Raw genomic sequence first — 27,104 nt, 5'->3', positions numbered from 1 at the left:
TTTTTTCTTTTTACCAAATGATCAATTTTGGCTTCCTAGGGACTGTATAAGCTCACAGCATCACACAAGCAGATTAAGAAGATGAAGTTATCTTTAAGACACTATTTTTTTTTTTTACATATGATCAATTTTGGCTTCCTGGGCACTGGCTCCGCAGCGCTTCTTGTTGTCGGAAACTGCAAAACCCGGTCCATAGGAGCGACTCAGAGTCAGGGGCACTCGTCCCTCACCGCAAAGGCTTTCCTGCCTCTGTTGGGGTTGTTGTTTCGCAGCTGTCCCGTGCCCCTTTGGGCTGCCCAAGGCGAGGTCTCTCCGCGGCCCTGACTCAGCGCAGCTCCGCTCCCAGGCACTGAGTCACGGCGGAAGCGGCGGCGCTGCTGTCTGGCCCTGATTCCCAGCACCGTCGGAGTCAGGCAGTCTAGACAGCCCCAGAGGCGAGCCACAGCTCCCCGTAAGGCACCACAGCCCCCAGCCTCCACGTGGGAAAAGAAAATGGAGTGTACAGGCTTGGGATGCACTTCTAATCAAAGCCAATCTTACTGGAAATGAAGGAAAGTGCTTTCTGTTGCAGGAGAGGCTGAGGGATTGATTCCATTGCTTGCATCCAGCTGCCCTGGCTGACAGGGTGTCTGACAGAGGTATTCAGGTATCTGACAGAATCCTGGACAGAAGAGTGAAAGTCAAACCTAGACTTTGCTCTTTATGTAGAGCAGCAAAGACCCTTCACAGTGAGGATGTGATTTTGTTTCCTAGTTGGTTCAGCTCTCAGCATGACTAACAAATAGATAAGGAGCAGCCAATGAGATCATAGCACAGAATGTAAACAAGTTAATTATGTGTTTCCATATTTACTTGTTACCTGTAGCTTTCAGTTCTCAGGCTAAGATAATCCAGGGGTGAAAAGCAACAACTGAGAAGTGGGCAGGGCCCAGATTCCCTCTAAGCCACCAAACTTTTTGCCTGTATTCGAAACAGAATGCAATTATTTTGGAATTGATTGGAGTCTAAAGACTCCAATAGATCAAACTCATATTTCTGTTACAAGTTACTGGTTTTGTTAGTTTTTATTCAGACAATGAGCTGTTAACACAACTGAATTAAACTTTACAAAATGTAAAGCACTTTTGTTAGGCAGGTATTATTTTTTTTGCTATTCCAGGGCATCCAGCCTGTAACAGAGTATTTCAGAATGTTTTCCTTTGAGTCTCCACCTCAGGACATGAAAGGCAGCAGCAAGAAATGGACAAAGTGCCACAATTCAGTAGAAACTGCAAATGTGCAAACCACTGTGGTCCTACTTCAAAGGTCCAGCAAGGGGTCCTGTATGTAAGCCATAAACTTCTAAGTGGATCCAGTGCTTTACAGTACCAGCAGAACGAATATCTGGAGCAGAGAAACAATCATACTCATTTGTTCATGGAGATGACCATTAGTGCCCCAGAAAAACCTTCATCAATGTGAGAGTTTTAGTAAATATTTTGCTCTCCTGCCATCCAGACATTTGGACTTTGCAAGAGGCTTAGTTGCTCTGAACAGACTTTTAAGAAGTAACTCAGTTTCTAACAAGGCAGTAGAAAACAAAGTAAAAGATGGACTTCACATATTCATTTGCTTCATTCAGTTTGTGCCTTTTTATTTCTATTTTGTTTAATATTATCTTTGATATCCACCGAGAAAAATCAAACATTACATCTGAAAACTGTGGAAGCATTAAGTGGTGAAACACGAGGAAACCACTGAGATGCTTAGGCTTGATTTGCTGTATGAGCAATTCACATCAGCCATATCTCATTCTGCTGATAGCAAAAGCTGTCCTTAGCCCGGGGCTATGGGGCAATGCTTTCACAACAAGGGTATGGCTACATTTGTTGAAGCAGCTCCTAGCACGGAGTCTGAGATCTCCCAGATCAAAAGGAAGTGAGCTGTAGCAGGTTTTTGTCTGATTTGCTCAATACCGATAGCTGTGTTACTCCAGCGTTAGTCAAAGTCTTTCTGCAATACCCTTTTTGTGTTTTACAGAGTGCCCATTACTCACCAGGCCTTTTTTTAAACATCAGGATTTCATAGCACCAAATTCAGGGACAGCACTGCTTGATTTACCCAAGGATTCATATTTCTTCAGTCAGACAAAGTTGGTCATTATAAATCACATGCGACTCAGTTTTTGCTTTACAAAACACTTCAGCAGATTACCAAACAAATCCAGATACTGCACAGTAACACTCCCAAAGACTTAGATATTTTTAGAAGATATTTTTAAAGAGTACTTCCCCCCTAGGAAAAAAAAAAAATCAAAACTTTGACAGGAAATAATGCAATAAGGGAGAAATGGATCAGGACAAAACCCAAACAACAAGCTCCATAATCTCTGCACCATCTCCCTGAAAATGTTTTCATAATATGTGTGCATGTAGAAGATGTAACAGAGACAAAAGCTAAATATCACCCTGCCCTGTTAAGGAAGAGGGTGTGGGAACACACCAGCCCAGAGGGAAGTCACCGCACCTATCCCAGAAGGAGTGCAGTGCCCTTGGGTAATCACAGTGATGGAACTTCCAGGAGAAAGCCATGGAGATATGGGGCTCTTGGGGCTTCTGGTGGGAAAGGTCTCAGGAAATTCTAAGAAGGGGATGGGGAGAATTTGCTAATCTAGAGAACATGATGGAACTGGCTTTGTGCCCCTAGAGTGGGAAAAGAGATGAAGCATTGAGATCAACAGGCTGTGCACTTGTCTCCCATGGAATATTGTATTGTGAATGAAAGTTCTGTACTTCTGCTTCTCCCATCCCACTGAAATGCCTCACCTGGCACAGCAGCCCATGAGATGGAAAGCTCCAGCTCCCATGTGAGTTACTCCTGCAGTGATTGTTCCTTTACAGGCAAATTCCATCACACAGAACTGCACCTGGAGCTGCACTTCTTCCTGATCCACCCTTCTGCCTGTATCCAGCACAGCTTGGAAACACACACCAGTCACAATGTGCACTTGATTAAACAAAGAACCATCCCTCCCATCTCTTCATCACTCTCTCCTCCACTTCTTGATTCCTTTCCTGGAAGGAAGGTCCATTGCTTGCTGGATGCCATGAATGTTAACTTTACCTTTTTACATTCTCAAGGACCCTCTAGAACATGCTGATTTTATGCAGCTCCCTGGAAGTGAGGAAGAGATTTATTTATTCTACTACCATCTTAGTATCTTCCTAAGAACCTTTTTCTTCTTTTGCCTGCCACAGTTTTCATACTATTTTAGGTACTGTCATTTCTGCTGAGTCCATCATCCATGGCAAGTGTGCACCCAGGTTTTATTTAGAAAGTGGAAGTGCCTACATCTGCCAGAAATTCTTGTGTAGCGCTATTCTGCTGGGACAGAGAGAAACAGAGCACTTCCCCTCACACAGGCTCTATAGGCACAGAAGATGGGTCACTTTCTAGTTTATTTCCATTTATGGAAAATTTCCAGATGACAAGAGGCATTTCCTAGGTTTCTTGCATTCTTGACTGCTTCTGATTACATAGAAATACCAGAGACCACTGCTTCCTGTTGTATCCCTCAGATATTGTTATCCCTGTCTTTAGGGCAAATCATCTCCTATTTAGTACAAATGACAGCTTCTTATGTACAACTTTGGAATCTTTCCCCCAAACTTTCTAGGTTTTTTTTTATTTTTTCTGTCAACTTTCTGGGGTTTTTTTCTATTATTTTTTTCATCATGCATTTTCAAAGGAATCTAACAAAGTTCAGACTCACAGAGCAGTCTGTTGGTTTTTTTAACTGATCATTCCAGGCACATAATGCCACATCTGCCTTGAAGCATCTGTCCTCCAGTGCTCCTGCATTACAGTAATGCTTCCACATTCCTGCTGAAGGATTTGGAACAAAAACAAGTTGAAAACTTTCAAATTCCCTGGGAAAGGAATAATTCTTCAGGCTGCTCTGTGCTAAGTAACAAGCTCAGGCTTTAAGCGTGTTGAAGACTTAGATAACAAAATAATAACAGTATGTAGAGCAAGTAGGATTGAAAGGCAGTGGAGGAATAAAGTAGAAACAAATTCCTTTGTATCCAATACTCTGAGTATTGTTTTACTCAAACACAAAAACTCTAAAAGATGGTAATAACATGACTGATACTGAGATATTTCCTTCTTCTTGTCCCTCAAAAGGCATTTCAAATGTTTGAGCCCAGGCATTTTCCACATTGATATGCCAGCTCCAGCCTCTTGCCTTCAGAATACACCTTCCCACCTTACAGAATGCCCCAACTTCCTCCCTCTTCCCTGACAGAAATGCCCCTTTCTCCCCAAAGAACCCAATTGCCCCTCACCTTGAAGCCATGATCTTTTGATCCACTGTGTCCAAGGAATACTGTCCTGTCTGCCATTAATGTTAAACCAAAGCATGTCCTTATCTATAAAACACTGTACATTGGTGACCAAGCCATTGCTGAGTAACGTAACAAAAAAATTCCCTCAAGGAATAAAACTAAACATAGACCAAGACATAATCAGACAATTCTAAAAGAGGGTTTGGCCAGGGCAGTGAGGGCTGGGGGTGTTTGGTTTGTTTTCTAACTTGTACTATTTGCTTCCAAGCCATCAGCCTGCCCTGCCAGGGGTCACTCCAGTAGAGTTTCAGCTGGGCACTGCTGGTCAAAGAACTATTTTTGCATCCATCAAACAGAAGTTAATGCTGACAACAGTTATCAGTGGTGGAAACCACAGACACTTCCATGCCCTGAATAAAGAGCACATTTAAGCTTTTCCCTTTTTGCCCTCTTGGGGGAAGATTCCTCATTCCACTGGTCCTGGCTGCCCATACATACAAAGAATGGGCAATTATTCATGTGCAGCAACTGCTGTGCAGAGCTGGAAGTTGGTATTTCTGTGTGGAAGGCACTGTGTGGGAGCTGCCATGTACAGAATACAGACTTCCATTGACAAGGAAATGACTGAAGAGCTCATGGTGTAGGGCTGATAGTGCTGACCAAGTGCAGCTCTGCCACCTCCCAGGTGCTTATTCAAGGAAATAGCTCACATCAGTGAGACTCTAACAGGTTATAGCTCCCTCTAATTTTGACTCCAGTCTGTCAAATTTGAAGAAATCATTTTTGCTCTGTTCCTTCTGACCAGCTTTCCTAATCCTCCTTGTCTCCATTTGATAAACAAACCCCGTGAGTGTTTGGAGACACCTTAGGGAAGCACAGTGCTGAGGACACCATGCCTTGCTCCAGGCCTATGTAGGGGGTCTAGCTGATATGGATTAGAGAGGTCAGTCAGAAGAGCCTCCCTTCCCCTGTGTTTATACTCAGCAGAGGGAAAAGACAGCAAAACAAAGTGATGAAGAATGAAGATTAAAGGTTTCTTACCTGGAAACTTGGCTGTCATCTGATTTTAAGGAGGCATTAAGTTGCAACTATGGAATTTTTGAAGTGGAAGTCAATTTTTTTTTTTCTGAAGCAGTCTACTGCTGCCAAATGAAAGAACTAAAATACCTGTCATGTCAGAGATCACTAAGATTGATAGAAGACAGTGACCAAACTACCAGATCCTCTTTGATCCCATCTCTTATGTTCAGAGCACAAGAAGGGAAACCAAGGGAACGAAACAGAAGTGGAGATGGAACACCAAGAGGACCAAAATTCTCCTAGAAGAGCAATCCTGTCAAAATGCACTGTAGAGGCTTGAGAAATAAAAGTTACAAGCTGATTTCCTGCTGGAGATGTGCTATATTATGTGCTGATAGTTTCATTCAAGCATAAGGATGCAGCCTCCACAGAACACATTTCCCTAATGGCTCACGGTATAAAGAACATTGTTTTGCCTTGGGAAACTTCTACAGTAATTTGCTTATCTCTTTCCTTCAGTATTGCTTCTGCTTTTTTCCTTTTCTGAAGGCTTTCTTTTCTGTGGTTTCTTTCTTTAATTTAGGAGTCTGTCCCATTTCTGAAGTCTGATAGAGGCATTGCCTGAGTTACCCAAAGTTTTAAGCCAGCCTTGCTCAAATTTAGGTCCAAATGTATTACAACACTACATTTTCAACCACAAATGTGAGATAAAGAATTACCTCCAAGGTCTCTTTCCCTAAACACAGATGAGATGCTGCTGCTGCTATTTTGTGATTGAAAGAACTGATTATTTTTGGCATTCATTTCAATAATGTGCTATGAAGGAGCCTATTGTGGTCACATATTAGGGCTCTAACATCATAAATGAATAAAACATCTTGGCCTTATTGCTAACGCCAGTAACAGCTGCTCTCTGTAAAAAGACAGAGCATCCATTGAAAGGGAGAAGTGAGTGTGACAGGCAAAGCCAAGGTCACTTCCAAGCCTGCAATACCAGTGTGGGGGAAAAAGAAAAGGGTCACGTGCACATATCACAGTAAAAGCACTTCAGGTGATCACAGCTCCAAAAAATACACCTGGTACCTAACCAGAAGCAAAGACTTCATTCACAAAACATTTGTTTCACAAAAGATTCTGCTTATTAGAAGCCCATTTATAGCAAAAAAATCAAGTATGTCAAGACAAAGCTTCTAATTTTGAAAAAAACCCCTGTTTCTAGCACTGAAGTGCATCAAGATATTGTGTTTTTCACAAGTGAAATACATCAGCTTCTCTTTTTACACCACCTTCTCTATTTGGCATTAAGTCAAAGCAAAGCACAGGATATGACTTCCTGGAAGAACCCAAGCTAGCAGGAGTCATATTCCAAACAAGATGTAAGAGGAGTTTCCAAAAGTTGGTTAGAAAATCAAGGGAATATGCTCTGAAGAGAAAGGTACCACAGGCTCCATCTAGCAGAGGAAACGTTCCAGATTAGGAATTGCTGGAAGCTCTGTAAAAGAAGTGCTCCTGAGCAGTGCACAGGCCTGTCCTTCTGCCACCTCTTTGTTCCTCAGGTGGCTCATATTGGGAGTGTCATAAAGAATCCCTTGGTCTGATGCAGCACAGCTGCTGTCACATGGGTTTTTGCAGCTCCTCTGGACTTCCCACATCTCATTTTTCCAATTCTCTTCCAATTCTAATTCATATTATTCAGGGGGTAATTGCTCCTGAGACACTTCAGGTGAATATGTATGTGAGATTTGCATATGAGAACAATCCCTTCCTCTCAGCTTAGGGCTGTAATAATTTCATGTGAGGAAAACAAAGACCCAGCCTTGTAAGATTTTTAGTTTAGCTGCTTAAACATTCTACAGTTCCACTAGGTTTTTACAAAGCAGCACATGGAACAGGGATAACAACTGATGTTTATGAAACCTCCAAGCATGTTATTTGCAAGATATATCAGCTTACCAAACTTAAGCCTGCATTACTTACTATATTCAGGTAATTTTTAAAAGGGGCATTAGCATTGCAAAAGAATTAGAATTTAGCATTCAGAATGTCTTGAATTCAGCATTCAGAACACAGTTTTTGACAGCTGTAATTCCCCATCCAACTAAACTGTGAAAGAAAGCATTAATAAAAACATACTGATTTGAATGTGTACATTCTTTCTGTAACCAACATATTAAACAAACACCATCTATTATGAGAATACTGAATTGCCAAGTTAAGTACCACTGCTTGGTGTGAAGTTTCATCAATAATAAAACCTCCTCTTGATAAAAACAGTTGGGGAGCACTTTCCATTAAGAAATGGCAACACTTCTATTACAAACAACTCAGATAATGTAATATTTAAGGTCAGTCTTGGCAGTTAATTCTAAATATTTTTCCAGGCCTTTGTGAGCAGTGTTCATTACAAAAAAAAAGTAGGGAGCTGTGAGTAACAAAGCAGTGGCAAGCATAAAATTTAATCACACAGGCTTTAAAAACCTCCCAGAACTTCAAAGAATTTAAAGCTGGCCAGTTTCAGCAGCCCAAGCAGTTTTTGTGTGACTGAAATGGGATTTTAATACACACCAAAATTGAAAACCAACCAACACTCTACTCCCAAAACAGCAAAGAGCAGGAAGCAAAGGCATGGGTTTGCTGCAGCACCTTTAACTGGCTTTGTCCACACACATGGCCGGTACCAAAGGTGATTTCAAGGCAGTGCTACACCAATGTGTTCCCTCAAGGTTTGCTCAGGCCACAGCCGCTTTTCTCACCTCGTGAGAAATGGAAGTTAGGAGCAACACAGGGCGATACAAACACTGGAGCAAGTTTTTTGAAAGGCGTTTCTGACCTGGTTTATGTTGTTTTACAGCCTGATCTCAACACAGCAAGAGTCCTGCACTGAGCCTGCCTGCTCCTCTAACAGTGAAATACTGCATTTTTAACCCATACAGACTGGGCAGTCACTGAAATGAAGATACCATTATTTTTGCATTGAGATTATATCTCATTCTTCCAGAAGTGACTCACTGACTTTAATCAGAGTAATTTCAGAGGAAATTTCAGAGGAATTATCAGTAATTTATCAGAGGAAATGTGCATCAGTAAGAACAACTTAGTGATGTCACATCCAAGTGAACTCCCTTCTATCACTGCTCATTTCCTGAACATTAATAATTCATCTTCTCCAAGCAATGCCTTGGCATTCATTTTCAACTCAGCATTTATTGACTGGAACCCCATTAGCTACAAATGCAAGGTTCTTGAAATGAGAAATTAAGAACTTCTAGCAGCCCTATGAAAGCAGGAGGAACATGCAGCAGCAGAGGGTTCTCCACTCAGAAGTCTGAATGCTCCCTGCTCTCATGGTGGGAAATCTGGGCAGAGGAAGCCCAGCCAGGAGCTGTGCCAGAGTAAATGGAGAGGAAAAAAAAGAGCGAAATCCAAACAGGGACAGCTATTGTTTCTTGCCCACCTGAAGTCATCTGTCAACAGCTACTGCCTAGGAAAATTAGGTTTCCTTCAGCTAGCTTACAGATATTCAGTGTGTTTCAGTGTTATACAAGGTTACTGTCTGAATGTTTGAATGACACCTGTACAAAGGAGTTGTGCACCACAACCATCCTTTAAGACCCAAAAGGGCACACAGGCACTCTCGGCCCATCCATCAGGGTTTTAATTAATAACTCATCCTGACATTCATCCACTGTAAAACTCAAGTAAAATGAAAAAGTGTTGGCAAAGATTTAAGCTATTTAAATCAGTGAAACAAGTATTATCAAATGAGTTATTATATACAATAAACCAACCCCTAAGACAGAAAACATAGCCATTTTCTTCCTTGATAATGATTAAATTACTTTTATTCCCATTTAAAATATACAACTTTGAAAAATTATGCAACATACATTCAAATGAACTGCATTCTTAAGTGTCCTGATAGCCAGGTATTCTATTGCTGGCCAGTATAATACAATAATCCATCAACTCTGTTTATTTATGGCCACAGGAGAAAAATCTGCATAAATAAATATTTATATTTGATAGTGCAGCTTTTCCTTAGACACTTACATTTAGAAGTTAATTTCAGTAGGCCTCTTTCTCCCAAGCTCTGCTTCTTGTTCCTACAGGAAAAAACGAATTCCACAAAGATCCCAAAAAAGGCCAATGATTCTAAGTCTGCTATTTTAGAAATAGCAACAAGAGTCAATTCAGCAGTGCCAGAAATAACCAGTAGAGCTAATATCACCACCCAAAAGCGGTTTGGGAAAACTCACTAACAATGCCATAACTCTCACTGGTCTGGAAGTAGAGATTTAAGAGCTTTAGAAAAATCAATACAAAGGGTTTCATCAGTACAGCAGGAGTATGGCAAGGAAGAGCAGGAGCAGCCCCCTGGAAAAGCACCACTGCTGAGAAATCCTTGTGGCAGACACTCAATCCAATGGAAAAGGACAGACTGACTCAAATGAAGTGCAGTCTGCAGGGTGCAGCACCTGAGGCAACTTACCCCTGCACAACCTCCTGTTATCTAGAGGACACCAAAGGGATGACAGGCATGTTTTGGACTGTAACATTCCTGCTCTGCAGAGCCTGAGCTCTTCACTAATCTACAAAAGACAGTGGGGAGAGAATGAGGCTGGAATAGCAGTCAGTGGTGTATAGCAGGTATTACATCAGCTAATGGGTGGGCAGGGAATAAGAACAGCAAGGGAGAAAAGCTGGCTGCTGAATTTTACACTGCATCAAGAGTAGACAAAAAGGCTGTAATGGCAGGTAGCCCAAATGTAATGAAGCCAACACCATCACTTCTGTATCAAGACTGCAGAGAAAAACATCTACCACTCTATTAAAAAATCCAGCTCTTAACAGTTTGGTATGATATCCTTACTTAGCAGAGAAAAATCAACACAGGTATTTTAAAGTTGATGATTTTTATTTACAGATTTATTGGCAAAAGGTGGTGGGAAAGTTTAAAACATTTCAAACAGAGGGCACTGTACTGGTATTGTATGAAATATCAGTTCACAATCTTCAGTATCCAGCTGATCAAATAAAGCTAATCACCACTTAAAGAAGCATAATCTGCATCAGCTCCATTAGAGTACCTTGCCTAAAAACCACTTCAGGCAGTTTCTAAATCAACACAATCACTAATAAAAATGCTTTTTTTTGTGAAGAATGTATACTTGGATTTTTGTACTGTACCTGATGTCAAACTGTCCACTTGCATACTGGCAAGGCAGTTACACTTCCTACTCTTAGTTGGAAGTTTTAATCTCACTGTCTGCAAATTCAGCTGTTGGGTAATTCTGAACTACTCTGAACGTTTTACTGTGAGCATAGCCAAGACTGGAGTAGATGAGATTGAAGGAAAACATTCCTGGTATATCACGTGCCCATCATATTCAGCTGCATAACCATAAACATCTTGTTTAAGAATTCTATTCAAAAAGGAGAAAAAAATGTAGTCAGTTTTCACATAGGTTTAATTCCTCACTGGAGCTTTTTAGTTCATTCTTCTAAATCAAGAGTGTTTAGTTCTTCTTCTAGTTCATCCAAGTCCTCTCCAGTGAAGAGATTTTCATCAACTGGAACTGCATCAATGACTCCATTTTCCAATTCCCCATCTCCATCATTATCTTCATCTAAATCATTTTGCTCGCTGCTGTTTATATCACCACCAGAAGCTTCATTTAATTTATTATCTGAAAATAAACATAATTCTTAGGCATTTCAGTGTCACAAGTTTCCTAATCACCAACTGAATTCACAATCCTACTAAACATGCCTTCAAATTTTGAAATTATGAGGAAGCTACTTAATTTGAAATTCACAAAGATTTATACTGGCCAAATTGCATGTACCTGGTTAATGTGCAAGGCTGGATAATCAACTATGAAAACAGGCTGGACAAAATAACAACTTACCATCTTTTTCTACTGAAGTGTATGTGCTGAATCTCTCTGGATTAGCCACTGTAATACCAGTCTCCTCTACTGCCTTGGGGACATACAGGTTCAAATCTACATCATTTATGCACACAGGATCTTCTGTCTGGAAAAGAAACAAAGATGCTCTGCATGAATTACTTTTCCACAAAAATCCTCGCTTCTGCAAGATGTCTACAACACCTTCAACAGGAACCTTCTGATAAAATATACTCTGTGGCAGTATTAAAAACCAAGCCTATTAATTTCATTGTAAGGGCTTTCAAACTGACATTTTTCAAACTTTAATGCAATTAAAACATTCCTTGATTTAATCCTGTTTCCTTTACCTCATCATCATCTCCTGCTCCTTGGACATAACGTGTGTCATCTGCTTCTTCATCGTCTGCATCAACCAGCTCTGGCCGGAACTCAAACACTTCACGTCCACTGATCTAGCCACAGCAAGAAATCCTGCAGTTAGTACTTCATGCAATTTATACTGCTTACAAAACAACACACACAAACCAACCACAAAAAAAGGAAACAAAAATGACACACAATAATAATAAGCAAAACAATTTCAGGCCAGCTACCTCTTCACAAAACTTTATTGAACGCTCTTCTTACAGTAAGAATTGGACTGTAAAACTTACCACCAATGCTTTGCCAGCTTTAAAATCTGCTTTCCTCCTCTCCATATCTTGCTCAGCCTTATCAATTTTTTCTTGTCTTTTTCTTCTCTTCCATGCAATAAAACACTCTAGAGTAATTTTGGTAACATTTGGTCCTAAGGCAGCACGCTGTCCAGAAAAGAAACTGATTAATGCTAGAAATTCTTTCCAAAGGCTAAAACAAATTGGATATTTAATTACTCTTTTCTAGAAACTAATTGAAAACATTTCTTTCCAAGTCCCTCTTGAGACTCTTACACTGTTAAACATGCATCACTTTCTTAACATTTGACTCAACATGGGATTTTCCAGTTAGTGAGATGAGTTGGAATGAAAATCAATAGGAAAAGTGGAGGAGAAAATAAAGGAAAGACAAGAGCTCAGCTCTGCTCAAGTGACACTGCCAAGCAATGGTGACAGAAAGAAGCAGAGCAGCAACACCTTCAGAAAGCCTTGTGCTCTTGGTGTTAGTGCCTCATTAGAGAGTTAAGGGAGAACTAAGGAGACACTGAGCTGGGGATGAGAAAAGCCACAGAAGCAGTTGTAATGGATAAATGAGAAATAGCAGTTAAGAAATAGAAGCCTCCTAATAAAGAGTAAGCAACAGCTGCACTAAGTATGCAGCTCTAGTTAATTCTATTCACTAAGTAATAGCTTCTAAACAAAACCATGAATCAATGCTATGCATCCTTTGCTCCAGCTCATACAGCTCTAAAAACATCTAATAGTTTTTTATCATAAATCAATGAATTTTTTACATATCTCTTCAGAGTCATGAAAACAACTACCACCAAAAGATGTCTAACAACTTTACCTCTTTTTCTATTAGATCTTCTAATGAGATTTCATCTTGCTTTTCTTCCTTCTTTTTGTCTTTCTTTAATACAAAGCCTGGAGGGAGGGCATGGCGATACATACAGTTGTCTCCTCCACCTGGACAGACCCAAAACCATCCATATTTGTTGTTTTCAATGGCATCAAGGAAGTATTTGCAGACCTGCACAAAAACAGAGGTTGTTAGCACTGTGTCCTCTTTCCCACTCCATGTCAGAAGTTCAGTCATTCTGAGTCAGCTGCACCCAGAACAGAAGGAACACCTGAAATACATTGCTACTAAAAACAGTAAACAAAGTAGTGCAACTGAGTATCTAAAACTCATGGAATCAACAGCTTTTTGTCCCTCAAGATGATCCCAATTAAAAAAGACAAGATGGAAGAAGACTGGAAACTCTGCACTTCTGTAAAATCAGCAGCACATCTCTTTCTGCTCACCAACACTGGTGCAGTTTTCAACAACACAAATTGCATCTGCCTCACATGTTGGTAAACCTTCCAGCTCTGGATTCTTGGGTAAAGATGCCATCCTAGGACCTTTAACAAGCAATTCATAGTTTATATTTAGCCACAGCAATGTTTAACTTTTGCAAACTTAGGCGGTATCAATAGAGGATTTAATTACTTGGTATTAAAAATGAGGTGAAATAGTCCCTAAGAAGGAAAAAGGGATTAACCCACTATGCCATTTAGTGCAGAACTAAAAAATATCATTGAACTTAGAGCCCAGAAATTACAAATTACTCCCAATTCATAAATTAGGTGAAAATGCAAAAGCTTATAATGCTTGTATGTCACCCAGTACATAGATAAGTCAATACATAGTTCAGTCACTGCAGTAACAGATTTCACTAATCAAAATACTTGCATTTTCTAAGCAATTAGGATGTAATAGATATACTGCTAAAACCTCGAGCATTTCTATAAAGCACTTCACCTACTATCCATTTGTAATGTAGATGAGAAAACTTTTTATGGATTGAAAAGAGCTGTTGGATTGTGGTTTTGTTTTTTTAATTTTTAAAGATATTACAAGAAATACTATCAGGCCAGCTGTCTACTCAGAACATCATTATAATATTCCATTTTAAATTTTTACATCATGACAAAACACATCTAATGCCAGACTGCACTGCATTTAATTCCTTCTAGTAGAGCTCAATTTAAAAAAAGTAATAAAAAAAATAAAAGAAGACATACTATTTGGGTTTTGGGTTTTTTCTTTTCCGCCTCACCATGCTTCTTGTTCACTACTTCTTCCAGCTTCTTCTCATCCCAGTTGTCCATTGTATCTAGAAAAAGACAACAGATGGTTTCACAGAAAAATCCAAATACTGAACATTGCCAGCAAGCTGCTTTTCTGCCCACTAACAGCTTTAATATACAATTCCTACGTTTTAAGTAGTTTATTCTAGGGAAAATAAATTTAGGTTCTTAAAATACCGTTTTCAAACTCTCCTATGCCACTCTAAGAACAATTACCTCAAAAGCCCTAGAAATTTTAATTTTGAAATGCATAAAGTGTGAGTTAAACACTCAATAATGTGCCATTCCATCTATACAGTACTGAGTGTGTACAAGGGAAAAGAAGAAAAACAAGACAACTGAACAAAAGAGAAAGTTGGATGGTAATATTCAGAAATATAGCTAATCTAACTGCAGGCTTGAAAGAGATAATACCAAATTATCTGTGTTAAAGTTAAAAGAAGCTTCCACCAAAAGAAGCATATCACCAATGACAACATTAGCAGTGAGTCTGTGGGATCCCATCAGATACATTTAGGGTGACAGAGGCTAAAACTCAAATAAAAGACTAAAACTAAGGGAATATCAAAAAAAACCCAAGTTCTGTAAAATCTCTAATCACTGCTAAATAAAAGTAAAATCCAGAGTACTTAGCCAACAAGTCATCTGGGGAGAGTGAGTCACAGAAGAAATTCCCAAGTACCCCTGAATGCAGAACTGTGCACTTCTGGCCAAACACCAGTAGCAGTTCTGGAAGGCAACTCTGGCTGCTCATTGCACTTCCCCCTTTCCCTTCTACAGAACTTGAGGGAAACAGCTACTGCAAAAAGGTCAAATACTGCTCAACTTGCAAATTGTATGACAGAACACATGACACTGCCATAGTCACTGTTCTTCAGGATCATAATACAGAAGACATTTAATCTTAAAATTCCAGTTTCAGAATCAGAATAGCTCAGCAGTAAATGTCTACAATTATTATACCTTTTTCAAGGTCTTCATCTCTAGCATCGATGTAGACACTTCGCTTTTCACACTTCCTTTCCAAGGACAAATCATGAGAAAACTTGCACTTGTCTCCTTTAGTGCACTGGCCTTGCTTGAAGAAAGCACAAACTACAGATTTTGGGTCAGCACCTGAGTGAAGGAAGTTTTTATATTTTAATACTGTTTTTAAGCAAAAGTTATATATTAGAAATCCTGAGAATATCAAGGATAAATAGAGAATGAAAAGATATACTTGAAATATATGAAAATCACACTTATTTTGTCAAAAATTATTGCACATAAACTCTAGAAGACAGGTAAGTAAAAGCTTGGTAACATCAAAAAGTTTGTTTGTTCAATAACCAACCTCAAGAAAGACCCAAACCAAATGCTACTGCTAATTATGGGGTCAGATACAAGTAAGTGGAAAGTATTTACTGCTCTGATTTGAGTACAAGTCTTCTGTTAAGACAACAGTTATGATCTTATGTCCTTTCTCTGGATCTTCACACTCCCCTGGGGACACAGGCTGTTTTGAATACCATCACACACACACAAAAATCATGCCACACATCCAGAAGTATCTAACTGATGAATCAGAACACAGCCAAGTATATTCAGCTGTGCTGACCAACATCAATGTAGCTTTTGATATTCTAATGATTTACTGACCCCAGAGGACTTCTCAAAACAATGTCATGATTGACAAACTACTTGGCACACTAGATGGAGAAGGAAATAGTCACATCTACTTCATTAAAATAGCAACTGGCTATTGAAGGGTTATTATACTTTAAGTAGTTATATGAGTAAGAAAACATAAATGAAGAGAAATCTGTTAGTCATACCTTTGCTAATTTTCTGTGCAGCAACCACAGGCTTGAAGAGCTCATTTAATTCTTGTAATTCCTTTTTCTTATCTTCTTTCTTTAATTTCTTCTCACTTTCTGATTGAGCAACCTATACAGAGAAAAGCAGGATGCCAGAACTCACTTGACACAAACTGCAGGTTAAAATAGCCAATAATTCAGAATCAGTTTACAAGGGCAGGAATGAAACAATCTGTGATGCCTGCAAGGCTCAGAATTGCTACTCTTGTGTGTGCAGCTGGCGCCCTTTACTGACCTGTTCCACAGGAGGGACAGCAAAGCATGTAGCAAAGTAAATCTGCCAGAGAGGAGAGTGCTGGCAGGTTCCTTCAGTGTCACAGTGACCCCTACTGCACCTTCACAGGCAGGAAAGCCACTGAGAGGCACTGAAACTTCTCTTTTTGCAGTGCAACTACTTCCAGATCTGCACAAAAAAACCCTCTCTTGAATCCCCTACATGCTGCTTTACACTTTCTTCTGATCCATACAACAGGTAGAAATTCCAGGAAATCTGTCCATAGAAATTGGAAGTGCTTTTAGAACATTATTTCAATTTGGATCAACTCAACATATAATGTTTCATTGTTTAACTGAGGACCAAGTCAGAAAAATAAGCTCATCCAGGGAAGGAAAACTGCATGGCTAGCAAAAGGATACCTTACTCTGCCTCATCCTTCTTTGGGTAAGCCAGAGCAGGCATGTGTCTATACCAAAGTGGGATGAAAACACATGAAAGAGGACATGGGAGAAACATTCTTAGATCAGATATGAAAGGAGGATTTAGCAAGGTGGGGCTCCATCTCTTTTTCAAGGTAACAAGTGACAGGATAAGAGGCAATGGTCTCAAGTTACCCCAGACAATGTTCAGATGAGATTTTATGAAACATTTCATCACTGAAAGGGTGTGTCAAGCATTGGTGGACTCACCATCCCTAGAAGTGTTCAAAATGTGTAGATGTGGCACTTGGGAACATGGTTTAGTGCTGGGTTAATGGCTGGACTCAGTGATCTTAGAGGTCATCTCTGCCCTTAAGGATTCTGTGCTTATTTGCCTCTGGTCCTTATGGGAAGCCAGTGACACTAACACCACAAACAAGGATGTAGTTTTATTTTCTAAACCACAGTGTAATATTAAAAAAGGAGCTTTGATCTTATGGTGAACTTGGCAAAAATACACCAAAGTGTTTTAACAAGTAATTAGCAGCTTGGCTAGTTTTCCTAGTAAAAGTTCACAAATGCTATTTTAAATAACACACAAACCCACATATGACAACTACAGAAAATTGTACTTTAAGAGTGCTTTTGTTTCTCTTCAGAGCTCTAAATGCTTGAAGATGAAGCTTGTCTTAAAAAAAACCAACAAACCAAAAAAAAAAAAAACAAACAAACCCCCTCAAAATACAGGAAACAAAAAACCCAAAGAAACCATAACAAATCAAAAAAGGAACAAAAAAAGAAAACAAAACCCCTCACTATCAAAGGTAAAGCTCTAACAGCATTTCCATTTTAATCTCATGACATGAGGAAAATTGCTTTAAAAAGTTCTTTCTCAGGAACAATCCTAACAATTCTATAAGGTAAGAGACATAATCAGATTTAAAGACTTGGTCCTGACATCCAACACCCAAACAGCATTTGAGAAATAACATTATTTTAGGCTGGCTATTTTACATAGTGGTATTTGTATACATGCCACAGATCAAGGGATTTCATATACAAGTTTCAGAACTGTTTGAATAACAGCAATGTTTTTGAAGTGACATCAAGGAATATTTTCTACAACAAAAATAAAAACTATTAGATTTAATGACCCAAATACCAACTTTACTCTTCAAGCTGGGCTTTCCATGCTAGCTCATTCTTGTTATGCAAGAAATGTATATGTATGTATGGCATCATGAACTGAGCTAATGCAAATGTTATAATTTTACAGGCTTATTCACAGGACAGAAAGCTGTGTAAATATGTAACAGCTAGCTTGCACTAGGAGTAAGAGACTTGGATCATTTCCATTAAATCCATGCTTTCTGACTGAGTATAATGTAAACATTGTAACTCATTTTATTTCATAGTACAGAAGAGCCAACTTGCACACAGCAGCTCAAAATTTCAGGTTTTTTGATCAAAGAGTTCACCAAATAGATGGAGACTTGACAGACTTGTGTCCATTAAAAATTGTAATAAACACTTCTATAAGTAGAAGAATGAGAACATATAGATTTATACTTCTATCTTACTTCAATTCTAGTTTTAGGAACAACTCTTGTTAATTTGAATTGCTCACTATTTCTCAAATAAGGTGGGAATTAAAAATAGAAAGAAGGTGCAACTGTACTTTGCTGACAGCCAGTATCTACAATTTCATTTCAGGTTTACCTTAAACTGAATTATGCTACCATCAGAATACTACTGAATTATGCTACCATCACAACACTGTGGAGACAAATTTGACTAGTTGAGTTTGGATGGGATGCAGCTCTTTTTTCACAACAAAAGCCAACCAAACAACAAACTAAAATCCAACAAACCCCCATACTCTGTACTAGTTTAACACAGGCATATAATTTACAGCTAGACAAGATGTGCACAACAACTGTTAGCAAGATCTGTGCCACTCACAGGAGGCAAGGAACAGCTCAACTGTCTCCTCCCTCAGTTCCTGACCATCTGTACAGAGTGAAAGATGATTTGACTGTGCAGTGGGAAAACATTCCACAATAAACACTTACCTGACGTGGATTCTGCTGACCAAACTTAACCTGGTGAGTCACAGCCTTGATGAACTTCTGCTGCTTTGCACCTTTTTTATTCTTTAGGCCAAATGTTTTGTCCTAAATCAAGAGATAAACACAGCCATATTAATAATTAAAAAAAACCCCAAAACCACCAAAACAACAGAAACCCCACCCTCGCCACTCCTCTAGGCTTTCAGTAAACACAGATTATTTCCTCAAGCAACACAAGTGAAGCAAGAAGCAGTAAGGACAAAATTTGGACTCTCATATCATCTTCAGAAGTGGCTTTTCAGCATTCCCTGCTGAATGTGGCCCTTGTGTGAGCTCTTGTTTTTCCCAGCAGAGCTCCTCATGCCTGGTATCAGTGTGAGAGGGGACACACAGCACTCTCAGGCCTCTCAAGGCAGCAGGACCAGATGGTACAGGAGATACCCAAGGAACAGCTGGGAAAACAGGACAATTGATTAGCCACAACTACTGCTGGTTTCTCTTCTATCTACCTGAAATCACTCATTACTTCTACCTTCAACTATTCACACAGGCATCTATATAACACACATCACTCTCCTATTACCACATGTGACATGTCACATTTTATTTTCAAGTATTGGGAGCTTTTTCTTTTCCAACTGTACTAATCTGAAGTTAAGTCTTCATCCTACCTCAGGTCTGGACAGGTGTTTCTACTTCCTAAAATCCACTGCTTGACATTTCTGTTTACTGCCTAAATCAATCCTTCTATATCTTCAGTTTTATTGTTAAGGAAAAGTTCCTATACCAAACTTATGAAAAAAAACTCACAAAAAAACCCCAAAACCCCAGCTTATTTTCACATGAGTTGCTGAGGCAGAAATTATTTTTTTGTAACTGAAATACCTGCCTTAAGAACTTATCCATGCCTTTGATTTGATACCAACGTTTTCCTCCTTGAAGGAAAAAGTAACAGATGTTCATCCAGTGAAAACAGCTCAGTGCAAATATGTTTGTGGAAGTCAAACAATCCAAAAGCATATTACAAATTAATTACAAAATAAACAGGTCCAAGTTTCCAGACTCATGCTGGTTTCACTTACAACATGCTCCCTGTGTTACTTGGTGCTAACTGGATAAGTCAACACAATTAGATAGGATAGAAAATTTATCATTTACACACTTGATTTCTACTGTAAATACAGCATGGAAAATATAATCCCTGTGTATTTGATTTATATAAGAATCTATTGCTAACAACTAATGCCAGGTTCTCCCCTTTCAGCTACACTTCTTTGTAATAAAAAGCAGAATTTTTCCAGGGCAGCTACATTCAGCAAGAACCTCAGGAACTCCAACATCAGGAAAACACAAGACCAACTGCTCTAACCTGACCTTTCCAAAAACCACAGAAACAACCACCCACAACCCCAGATTTAAAGGAACACACTCATCACACGGGTATTTCACCTGAGCAGCATCCTCCGCGCCAATAATTCAGGGAAATATTTAAATTTCTGTAACTACGCTGCTTGTACTGTGCGCATAAATTCAGACACACAGCACAGACAAACACGCACACCCCTCTAGCAGGTGTGGTTTTGTTTATTTTTCGATCCGCTCAAATTGTAACAGAACCCACGGCAATGTGAGTAAGGAACCAAGGAATCATTAAGGTGTGAAGCGATCTCTGGAGAGATCTGGTCGTAGCCCAGGAGCACAGACCAACAGCCCAGCCAGCCGGACTCTGGGCACACACGGACACCGGGATGCACACGGCAAAGGGCGAGCAAAACAGCATAGCAGGGCTGTCACTTCACGTTCAGGCCCAGCAGTGTCCCGGCCAGAGCTGGGTGCGATCAGCGCCTCCCCGGGCACAGAGCGCTCCCGGCCCCGCGATCCCTCCCCGGGCCGCCGCCGCCGCCAGGGCCCAGCGAGAGGCCGCGGCCTGGGCCTGCTCACCTCGATGATCTTCTCCTTCTTCTTCTGGTCCGCCTTCTTGCTGCCCCCCGCCGGCTGCTGCTGCTTCTTGGGGGGCATGGCGGGGCGGGCCGGGGCTCCCGCGGGGCTCCTGGGGCCGGGCCGGGCAGCGCCGGGAAGGGCCGGGACGGGCTCGGGCCGCGCCGCCGCCGCGGGGGAGGCGCAACGGGTCCCGCGAGGCACGATGGGAACGCGCCGCCCGCCGGCCAATCGCCTCCCGGCAGGCTGCGCGCGCCGCCTGACGTCACGGGGCGGGGGCGGGGCGAGTCGCGTTACGGGTGGGGTGGGGCGGGGCGCGTGACGTCACGGGAGGGTGCGTGGTGTGAGGTAGCGGGGAGGGCGTGCGGGAACGGGACAGTGCTGTGCATGGTAGAGGCTGTGGTTTCACTGGGAGGGAGAGGAAAGCGACACTGCTCTGCTTGTCAGAGGCGGAGATTTCCGTGTGAGTTGAAAGGGACACTGCTCTGCTGGTCAGCGGCGGGTGTTTCCGTGTGAGGGAGCGTGAGGGACAGTGCTCTGCTGGTCAGAGGCTGTGGTTTCATCGTGAGGAGAAAGGGACAGTGCTCTTCTTGTCAGAGGTGATAGTTTCCGTGTGAGGGAGCGTGAGGGACGCTGCTCTGCTTGTCAGAGGCGGTGGTTTCCGTGTGAGGGGAAAGGGACGCTGCTGGTCAGAGGTGATGGCTTCCGTGTGAGGGGAAAGGGACACTGCTGGTCAGAGGTGATGGCTTCCGTGTGAGGGGGAAGGGACGCTGCTGGTCAGAGGTGATGGCTTCCGTGTGAGGGGGAAGGGACACTGCTGGTCAGAGGTGATGGCTTCCGTGTGAGGGGAAAGGGACACTGCTCTGTGGGTCAGAGGCTGTGGTTTCTTTGTGAAGGGACACTGCTCTCCTTATCAGAGGCTGTGGTTTCCATGTGAGGGAGGGGAAAGGGGTCCTGTCCTGCTGGTCAGCGGCAGTGATTTCCATGTGATGAGAAATGGACAGTGCTCGGCTGGTCATAGGCTGGTGTTTCCATGTGAGGGGAAAGGGCTGCGAGTGTCCTCACAGCGACTCGTTCTGAACTGGCCTGGCAGGTTCTGGGAGGATGGGCGTGCAGGCCATGTTTGTTGCAGAATCAAGGACAGCCCGGGCTTTTCAACTCTAGGAAAAATGTGCAGGCTTAACAGATTTACAAGTATTAACTTCTTCATCTAGGGAGGGGCTTCAAGCTAATTTTAGTGGTCATGCAATGCACGATGCAGGAGGATCCAAATTCAGGTAGGAATATGCCGAAGGCTGTACCTTCCTAGTGCTTCGGCCACTGGGGAAAGGACAGAAGGCAACATGCAGCCAGCAGTTTGGGATTAATGCTCTCTGAGAGACTCCACGGGAGAATGGTGCAGTGTGTTCTCTCCCTTTATTCCAATAAATTGAATCTTGCAGGACTCTGCTGTCTTCTTCCAGGACACTGGCTTTGTGCAGCATCATTTTTCACATGCTTCGGATTGCGAGAAATGGAGTTCAGGATAAAGAATTTTTGTAAAGCTTAAAATGGGATAAAATAAGAGAGAAAAATCCAGCACTGGGGTGCTCCTGGCCAAAGAACACACAGACAGTGTTATATTTATACAGTTACATCACAGCATATTCATGTGTTTCATATATTATTCAAACATTCATCTGAACTTTTGGGAATTCCTTTGTTTGGCTTCTTCACACTCCCATGACATCCTGTGCATCAGGTCAATATATTTTATTTCTTGTGTCTCCATCCTGCTGTTTCACATCCTCTGAGAGGGATTTAGTGTGTTCTCCTTAAAAATAACACTGTATTCTCTAATTATCCTCTGGTTTGTGTCATGGTTATCTTATCACTTGGAGGGGTCAGTCAGTGGATGGCCTGACACTGTTCTTAGTTCCACAAAAGCCTTTTCACAGCTTATGTTTTGCTAAGGTCAGTATTACAATGCATTCATCACTATTATTTCTATAAGCAATATGTAGATATTATATTCATCACATTACTGTCTATGAGCAATACTTAAGCTGATTATATCATATTAACAAGCAGCTAAAAAGAATACTTACAATCAATAACATCCAAAAGCTAATACATTAATATGAAAGCTAGTATTATCTGGTCATTTTTAACAGGATCTGGCTGGATCCTGAAGGACACACAAACCAGACAATTAAATGTCAGGAGACAAACAGCCATTAGGTGACAATTAATCCCAATTCAGCCGCTTGCAGGGGCATCTTTCCCCAGGGAAGGGCTCACAGCCCCAAGCCTGGCAGAGTCCAAGGTGGCCTGTGTCAGGCTAAGAGTTGGGACATGATGAAGCACATTTATGGCATAAAGTAAAACATTATGAGTTTTACCTCAACAAGAGGAGCATCTTCTCTTCATGGAGGGTGGCAGAGCACTGGAACAGTTTCCCAGGAAGGGCATGGCTGGGTCCACGTCTCTGGACACATTCCAAATCCATCTGGATGCGTCCCTGTGTCACCTGCTGCAGGCGACCCTTTGGTTCTTCAGTTTGCAATCTACATAGTCTGCATATTACTGGAAACAATTCCAGATTTTGTTTGTGGGCTCAGAGTCACAAAGAAGCACGAGCCAAAGGAAGGTCTAGGAGGTTCCTGGATTACCAGGCAATACTGGTTCACATTGAGTCAGATTTATAATAACTAATCATTTCTTGATCCATCAGTAAGGACACAGCAGCACAGAGTGGTGGGAGCCTGACACAGGAGGAATTCAGGCTAAAATTGAGCCCATTTTGATTGAGCTGTTGGGACAACTTGCTCTCATGTCAGTCACACTCCTGCTAACATCACTATGATTCCACTGTAAGGTGAGGCAGGCCATAACGTTTTCTTCTGTGAAATTTATTTCATTTGTGGCATAAGCCACTGTGTCTTCCAGTTTGAAGGAAAAATTATTCCCATGTTGTTGCCTCTTTCCATTGTGATCTGAAAAAAATAGAGAACACAAAGATTATCATAAATACAACACATAATTAAAAGATTAATCCATCCAAGCCTGAAAAACAGTATTTTATTTCTGGTTTCTAGAAATTTATGCAACTTGGTTCTAATTTGCATCCAGCATTAGATTTAGAACTAGTTGAGGCTAGAATTATGAGCTAACATAAGTCAGTACTGTCTACAATATTTCATTTAAAAAATCCTAAGTAACCACAGAAATATCAGGCTTAACATAACTCGAGCTTCTTAACTTTTTTCCACCTCCTTTGCTGTACCTCAGAGATGAAAATGTTACTCTATTTCTTATGAACATAAGATTGCTTTATGCAGAATTGAATAAATGACAAGCGGGCAGTCCAAGCACTCATTGAGGTTTACTAACATCATGGTGTGCATGCATCTTCCACAATTAAAATAATCCCAGTTTAATACATTTTCCTGTTCTTCCCCCACAAACAAAAACCAAACTTTGAGTCTCTGCCAAGTGAGAAAGTTGAGTATGAACCGACAAAGACACAGCCAAAGAGCTGCTGCTTGCATCCAAATTGGAACAAAAAGCAAAGTCTCCAGATCCTTCCTTCTCTGTCACAAACCAGCTGTAGAGCTGTAACTCCTACTCACCTCCATATTTGTTTTACATTTGAGTTTTACAGGTAAGGACACTCACTTCTTCATCTCCCCTGCTCCATGTTTTCATATCTGTGATGAAACAACACTCTCAGGCTTTAGCCCTCTGACAAAGGCTCTTGAAATTAGGAATGTTTAGCCTGGAGGAAAAAAAATACAAGAGCTCAGGGAACCTTGTCATTCTCTGCTGCTACATGAGAAGAGATTGCAGTCAGGGGGGCTCATCTCTTCTCCCCCCCCCCAAAAAAAAAAAAAAAAAAAAAGACAATTGGACAAGAGAAGGCAGACTCAAAATGTGCCAAAGAAGGTTTAGATTGAATATTAGGAAGAATTTCCCCACCAGAACAGGATGCCCAGAAGAGTCACCTACCCTGAAAATATATGAAAAGTGTACAGATATTCAGGACAGAGCTTAATAATGGTCTTAATGACCTTAAGGGTCTTTTCCAACATAAATCATTCTGCTAAACTAAATAAAATTCCAAATCTCTTAGAGAAAAGTCTAACAAACAAAAACAAAACTTCTCTTTTCAAGAGGCTGTCTCTAACTTACCCTTAAAAAGGAATCTAGTGATCTGCCCAAACCATTACACTTTCCCTCAAGCTGCCCCCATCTCCAGTGGAGGGTTTTATAGGAGCAAACCTACCTTAAGTCAGCTGGAGACATTGTGACTAATGATGAGAGCCACCTGAAGAACATTCTGGATAAATCCATATCCTGAGGGTAAGGCAGGGTATTTGTAATGTTCTCAGGGACTAGTAGAGGACTTAAATCTGTGCTGGAAGTGCTGTAGAAGGTGAGTATTGTTGTGGTATTTTGCCTGTTAATTTTTGTATTTTTTTTTTCGTTTTTTTTTATAGGCAAAATGTCCTGAGAAGAGGCTGGACTGCATTTACTTGAGTCCATCATGATGAGTCCAGGAGATGCTAACACATGTATGTTGCTGTGGGAAGACTCAGGTGCTGTCCCTGGCTCCCTTGGAATGTTTGGGGTCGTAGCCTGTTGCTATGGCAGCCGTGGTTTACTGGGCATGTTTGGGGTGACTGCTCTCTCAGGGCACTCTGCAGAGCATCCTTGTGGCACAGGGAGGCCTGAGGAGGCTCCTAAGGCACAAACTGGTTTTGGTGGGATTGCCTGTGCTGAGGAACTTCTCCTGCCAACAGGGCTGTGGTGGTGGGTGAGTTACTCATACCCTGTGACCAAACCAGAACTCAAAACCCCTAACTCTCTCTTTTTTCCACCGGTTTACCCTTAAAATGTTCGAGGTCATTTCAGGAACAGCCATTAGGTGTCACAATTGCCCCACATTCTAAGTGCTTGTCCCAGAAAACTGTAATTTGTACACTCAAACTCTGCTGTTATTTACAGAATGTTCACAAGTTGTAAGTCAAGGTGCTGAAAAGATGTATGATTTCCATGTATATGTATATCAACTTTAAAATTAAATTAAGCTTTACAAAAGGTCTTTCCACTTCAGGAACAAGGGACAAAAAAGAAAAAAAAAAGTGGAATACTTCTGGTTGTATAAATAAGGTAGAGTGTAAGAAAGTAATTTTGACAGCTGCAGGATTTGGGAAGAGTTTTTATGAGGAAGAGCCAAAAGGATGTAAACGTGCACTTTACTCCCTGAGGGGCTTTTTCAAGTGTCATATTCTTCCAACAGCATTTTCTTCTATCTGGGACAGGACTGGTGTCCATAAGGAGATGTGAAGACAAGCTGTATCCAGAGATAAGAGTGTGATTTTCTTGGTGTGGTGTGTGATGTGGTGTGATAGCACCAACATCCTTCTGGGAGTTCTCTGTGTGCTAGTCTGGATTTTCTCAGCAATGCTATAATGTGTGGTGCTGCTTTTAAAGGGTTTGTTCTCTGGGAATTTTGTACCTCTGCCCAATCAAGGATGTGGTGTTCTAAGTGTACTCTCTAGGTATTAATCTGGATTTGGGTTCTTGGAGCTTGCTCTGTGCCTACAGAAGAATTCTAAAGAGTTGTAATCTCTCTATAGAATTGAATATTAGTAATTCAAAAGTGTATTTGAAGTTAAAATTCCTTAAACATAAAAGAATAAATAAGGTACTTTGAATAGGCATTTACATTATTAATCAGTCTTATAGTTATTTATAGACTTTTATTTGGATTTAAGTAAGGAATAAATGGTATCTGAAGTAGTTGTTATCTTCATAGACATGATTATTATTTTAGCTGTAAATGAAGAAAAAACAGAACTCATCTGAAGAAGATCAGGTAAGAAAGGTCAGATTCCTATAAATGGAAAGTTTGGGGAATGGTTTGCTCAGCCTCAGGATGATTCCAATAATGGTGCAGACTCATTGAGGGAAATGAGCAGTGTCCCCAGTTACACAGCATGGACATGGAGTGCTTTGCAGTCCCATTGCACAGAGCTGGATTGAATCTCGAGGGCTTGTAGCTGACTTAAGAAAGCAAAGAGTACCTTTGACTTTGATGTACTTTTCAATCTTGTCCGATAGTGTGGATGTCTTGTTGGTTTAAACAGAAGATGAGAGGTCTAACATGCAATTAACATTTATTTACGTTTTTCTGCAGGTTGATCCAGGCAACTGTCTTATATTACTGTTTGTATATTATATGATATAACTGTCTGTATATTAAACATGATACTTGTGTATCAGGTCTATGTTTATATGCCTATTCTGAACCAGATGGGAAAGAAATTGTGCATATTTCCCTTTCTCTTAGTGTATTTATGCTTCTCTTTCTTAATGCAAACAAATATTTTTCAGATACATTTGAAAAAGCAATCAGGCTCACATTTAAGATGTGTTTTGTTTCAGGAGCTTTCAGAGCTTACTTGTGAGTAAGAATTAGGGTAACCAGCAACCACCCTTCCAGGTAAGCTGCAGTATGCCACTCCTCTTGACACAGAACAGGAAATTTTGAGCAGATAGCTTCTTAACTGACTTCTTTATTCTCACTGTTGGA

The 27,104-nt window shown here is 40.8% G+C and overlaps 1 protein-coding gene across 1 annotated transcript; it reads right to left on the bottom strand.

The window, feature by feature from the left end:
- Window positions 1-9,195: 9,195 nt before the first annotated feature.
- Window positions 9,196-20,756, bottom strand: ZC3H15 (zinc finger CCCH-type containing 15). The gene is made up of 10 exons (XM_058809322.1): window positions 20,531-20,756; window positions 18,593-18,694; window positions 15,843-15,954; window positions 14,992-15,144; window positions 13,963-14,054; window positions 12,743-12,925; window positions 11,911-12,057; window positions 11,605-11,709; window positions 11,255-11,381; window positions 9,196-11,032 (listed from the first exon to the last, which is right to left on the bottom strand). The coding sequence occupies exons 1-10, from the start codon at window positions 20,606-20,608 to the stop codon at window positions 10,839-10,841; spliced, it is 1,293 nt and encodes a 430-aa protein (XP_058665305.1). The 5' UTR covers window positions 20,609-20,756; the 3' UTR covers window positions 9,196-10,838.
- Between the last annotated feature and the right edge of the window lie 6,348 nt (window positions 20,757-27,104).

This window comes from Ammospiza caudacuta, chromosome 8 (genome assembly GCF_027887145.1).
Source record: "Ammospiza caudacuta isolate bAmmCau1 chromosome 8, bAmmCau1.pri, whole genome shotgun sequence".
Classification (NCBI taxonomy): Eukaryota; Metazoa; Chordata; class Aves; order Passeriformes; family Passerellidae; genus Ammospiza; species Ammospiza caudacuta.
Note: the sequence above shows the minus strand (reverse complement) of the source record. Positions and strands in the feature narration are given on the sequence as shown.